At 41.4% G+C, this 5,062-nt stretch overlaps 1 protein-coding gene across 1 annotated transcript; it reads left to right on the top strand.

The window, feature by feature from the left end:
* Positions 1-4,035: 4,035 nt before the first annotated feature.
* LOC148473232 (paraneoplastic antigen Ma3-like) lies at positions 4,036-4,845 on the top strand. The gene has a single exon (XM_088459935.1). The coding sequence runs from the start codon at positions 4,036-4,038 to the stop codon at positions 4,843-4,845; it is 810 nt and encodes a 269-aa protein (XP_088316061.1).
* The last annotated feature ends 217 nt before the right edge of the window (positions 4,846-5,062 follow it).

Here is a 5,062-nt window from a genome sequence, read left to right as displayed (position 1 = left end):
AGTACCTTGGACACATCGTTAGTCGTAACGGGATAGCTACAGACCCATCCAAGGTCGAGGAAGTAAATAATTGGCCCCATCCTACAAAATTAAGGGAACTGCGGTCATTTTTAGGTTTCTGTGGATACTATCGCAGATTTGTGCCACAGTATTCAACCATTGCCAAACCATTAACTGATTTGACAAAAGGTTACCCCCCTGTGAAGAACACTAAATTAGGACAGTTGGGAAAGAAAAATAATAGCTCTGAATCATATCACCAGCCTAATGAACCATTTGGAGATCGGTGGACACAGGAATGTGAAGGGGCTTTTCTGAAGCTTAAAAGTTGTTTAACTCAAGCACTTGTGTTAGCATATGCAGACCCTAATATACCATATACCCTTCACACTGATGCCTCTCAAGGGGGGATAGGGGGAGTACTGTATCAAAAACAACAAGAAGAAATGAGGCCTATCTCTTTTGTCAGTCGGGGACTTTCAAAAAGTGAAAAAAGATATCCCACTCACAAACTAGAGTTTCTAGCGTTAAAGTGGTGCATAGTTGAAAAGTTCCATGACTATTTATACGGAGTGTTTTTTTTGAAGTACTGACTGATAATAACCCATTAACATACATTCAAACCACTGTCCGACTGGATGCAACTGGACACAGGTGATTATCAGCATTGGCCTTGTACAATTTTAAACTGAAATATAGGCCAGGTATAAACAATATAGATGCTGACTCGCTATCACGAATTCCTAATCAGTCTGCGAGTTTCAATGAGGAGGAGTGGGTAGAAGTTCCTGCAGGAGATATAAAAGGAATGTGTCGGATGATGAAAGTGGGAAATGGAGGGCAAGAACTAATAAGCAGTCTAGGTGCAACGGGAGCAGCTATACCACTTTCTTATTGCTGGCTTAGTCTGGTAGCGTTGGATTGAGTACCAAGAATGAAACATCAGCAATTAATTGAAGAACAACAACATGATCCCAGTATTAGACATGTCATAGCACTGATGCAGATGACCCAGAATACTCACCTTCCAAGTTGCCAACCATGGACACAGGAGGTGCAATTATTATTGCGGCAACGGAAAAACTTAGTTTTAATAAATGGATTGTTATGCAGGAATGCTAAAACCACAAAGGAAAGAAAATCCCTTCAGATAGTCTTACCAAAGAAACTACGTCCAGTTATCCTACAGGCATTACATGACAATCATGGACACCTGGGTTTTGAAAAAACCTTAGGATTTTATTGGCCTGAAATGAGGTGTGAGATTGAGAACTATTGTAAGAACTGCGGAAATTGTGTTGTACGTAAATCCTTGCCTACTCGTACAGCTCCTTTAGTAAATATTCAGAGTAATGGACCGATGGATCTGGTGTGCATTGATTATCTGACTTTAGAAGTAGAAAAAGGAAAGAAATGCAATGTACTGATTTGTTACTGATCACTTTACCAGGTATGCACAAGCCTATGTAACTCCAAATCAAAAGCTTTTACAGTAGCAAGAATTCTTTGGGATAAGTTCTTCATACACTATGGACTACCTAACAGAATACATTCGGATCAGTGCAGGGACTTCGAGAGCCGTCTGATAAAGGAACTGTGTTATGTGTCTGGCATTTCCAAATCTAGAACTACTCCGTACCACCCTCAGGGTGATCCCCAGCTGGAGAGATTCAATCGTACTTTGTTAAACATGTTAGGGACTCTAAATCCCTTAGATAAGTACAAATGGAAACAGTTTATAAGTAAATTGGTACATACGTACAACTGTACCAAGAATGAAGCTACTGGAATGACACCTTACTTTTTGAGGTTTGGGAGAGAGGCCAAATTACCAATTGATATCTGTATGGGGATCTTTCCTGGTGGAAGGACTGCTACTTCCCACATTCAGTATGTCCGTGAGTTAAGAGAGGAGTTGAATAAAGCATATAATCTATCTAATGAGACAGCTAGGAAGCTTGGAGAGAAAAACAAAACCTATTATGACAGGAAGGTCAGAGATCAGGAATTATCTCCAGGTGATAGAGTACTCATCAGACCAGACATTTAGGACAACCAAAGAAATTAAAAATTGCAAATCGATGGAGAGAAAATCCATATGTAATAATAGAGACATTTTTGGGTCTACCAGTTTACTGGCTTAAGCCTGAGGATGGATCTGATATCATACTTACCTATTATAGACAGCACATACTCCCTATAGGGTGAGATGTACGAATGGATAAATTTGTTAAGGAAGACAAACTCTCCCACTGTAAGTCAGCAAATAGAATGAAGAAACTAGTAGAGGTCCAAAGTAATGACCAGCCACTGGAGGAGGATAGCAAAGGAAATGAGGAGGATGGGAAAGGTCCTGGCTGTTACTACAAAGATAGCGTGAATGATAATCTATTACTTTCTGAACCTGAAGGATATAGCTCACATGACCTTTGTTATCCTGATCCCATGGAAGAAGAATTTATTTCTCCTGATAACAATTCTTTTGTAAATAATGAGAAGGATATGGAAGAAAGCATTCTTTATAGTGGAAGGGAAAGTATTTTAGAAAGGCCTAAGAGACAATTAAGGCCCCCTCCTATCTTTACATATGATCAATTAGGGAATCCCAGGAACACTCCTAGATTGTAAATCCTAATATTATACTTTCCTGGATATCATGAGGAAGGGAGAAGTGGATGCCCTTATGCATAAATAGGAATTTTGTGGTGATTTATTTAATAGTGAGATCACCAGGGGGAGAATGTAGCCATATGAATTTATGGCTAAAAAATACATGAATATAGGCCACTGGTTCAGGACACACCCAAGGGTTAATATATAAATTATCTGAATGTTTAATAATGGGTTTATACTATAATCATTATAGAAGTATGTATGTAAATAATATAAATGTATGTAATTACATTTCCGTATTGTGAACATATAGGTCTGGGGTATTAGCCAGTGCAGCGGCACGAGGTAGTTTAGAAAGTGCCAGAAATGGCATCAGCTCTGACCAGTGGCAGTTAGGTGCGGTAGGGATGCTCGTGCTGTGGGGGATATATAGGGGTGCTGGCGCAGTGCAGAGTCCAGTCTGCAGTTCCCCCAACAGTGCTCATGCTGGGAGTCTCTCTGGCACTCTTTTAGGAGTGAGCAGCGGCCGGGAGCTCCAGCACTGAAGCCAGAGTGGGCATTACCTTTGTGTTTGCCGGAGACAGAGCTGTTCTGAGTGTTCTGGCTTTGGTTCCAGCGGTAAGCAGCAACAGGAAGCTGCATCATCGGAAGGGGCATCCCCTGATCTGAGGTCATGCAGGAGGTGGAGAGAAGGAGAGGTGGACCCTGATGTGTGAGCAGGAGCTGGAGATACGCTGACAGCCTGAGAGCTACGGAGTGTAGCCAGCACTTAAGCAGTTGATACAGTGTAACCCTTTCAGTCCCTGAAAGCTATCCAGAGTGGTTGATAATCCTGGATTCTACTCTTTAGGACTAAGACATTTTAGTTGAAGAGACAGGACTCTTGATATAGACTCATCTTCATTTATTCTCTTCACGGAATTGACTATTATATATTTTAACTGTGAATGTTAATTACAGAAATCCATCAGTATAGTTTCATTACAGTATAGCGGATTTATTGCATGGGGAGGGAATGTTCAGGGGAATTGTATTGTGATAATACCTGTATATTTATGCGTATACTTTGTGAGGCCTGATAAAAAAAACAAAAACAAACAATAACCATGTATAGAACTACTTACCTTAAGGTATCTGACGGACGTCTTTCATCAGGAAGCTGTGAAGGAAGAAAGGAGACAGGTGTTGATTTAAGTGCAATGTATAAATGTTGATTTATAAGTACTGTGTAAATATTTGAATCCAAACAAAACATTTCTTTATACAAATTATATATTAGGGCAACCCTAGGATAGCCCTTATAAAATATCCTAGGTGGAGGCACACAATATAAGGATAAAATATATACATATATAGCTACCATCCTTAGAATTGGTGGGGCTACATTTGGAGGCACTGAGCTGAGATCTATACTCAGGAGAAATGGAGTATTTTAGCGGAGCAGATTTAAGGGCATGGTGCCATAGGAAAGGAGTAAACCCTAAACAGTGTTTTGGAGTAGGGGGAAACTTTTCAGAATTTACTGATGACTATATTACAAAACAAGTAAAATCATTATATGGGGTTATACAGCCACATATTATAGATAAATGGAGGGGAGATTTGGGATTGGTGTGCGTAATATTGATAAAGACTGAAAGAGATTTAGACCCAAATCTAATCCCAATGATGATGGTGGCGGACAGCATGTCAGGAAGGAGATGGAATATTATTTGGCCTAGTAGTGGAGAAGATGAAGAGGCTGAATCATCTCCCTTATTAATTGACCCCAATTCTGTTGGAGATAATGTTGACCAGGGGAATAATGGAGAAAAGGATAGTAACATAAATAATGAAAAATTAGGAAGCCAATTTGAGACCATAATAGATAGGGTTGTATCTCAGCTAGAAAGGTGGACCTATGAAGGCAGCTATCGTAGACTAAGAATCTTTTCAGGCATTCAACCAGTTCCCTTAGGGGAGGAAACTTTTGAAGCCTGGAGGGAGGCGGCCATACAACAAACCGAGGAGTGGAAATGTCCCAACTATATTAAGAAACAAAGAGTGGTGGAGAGCCTTAGGGGACCTGCAATGGGAGTTATACAGGCCACCCGGCGTAGTAATCCAGTCGCTACTATTGAAACTTATTTCGAGGCATTGGACTATGCCTACGGAACCCTGGAAGATGTGGGAGATCTCATTTCCAGGTTGCACCATACTTTTCAGGAACATGGGGAGAAATTAAGGCCCTGATTCAGACCCACTCGCGAGCGGCTGTCCGCTCGCAAGTGGGTCGATGTTCTGCACTGAGCGTGCGCACGACGGAGGGAGCTCCGTCGTGCGCATGCGCCAGACGCGACGAGCGAAGGAAAGTCCTTCGCTCGTTGTGTCTGATCAAAGGGGGCGTGCTGTCGATGACGGGAACGTCTCCCGTCAGAAGCCGGCCCACTGACATCACTAGTGATGTCAG

Source organism: Taudactylus pleione, unplaced genomic scaffold (assembly GCF_031769625.1).
Source record: "Taudactylus pleione unplaced genomic scaffold, aTauple2 ptg000953l, whole genome shotgun sequence".
Classification (NCBI taxonomy): domain Eukaryota; kingdom Metazoa; phylum Chordata; class Amphibia; order Anura; family Myobatrachidae; genus Taudactylus; species Taudactylus pleione.
The sequence above is the reverse complement of the archived record's forward strand: the minus strand, read 5'-3'. Positions and strand labels throughout refer to the sequence as shown.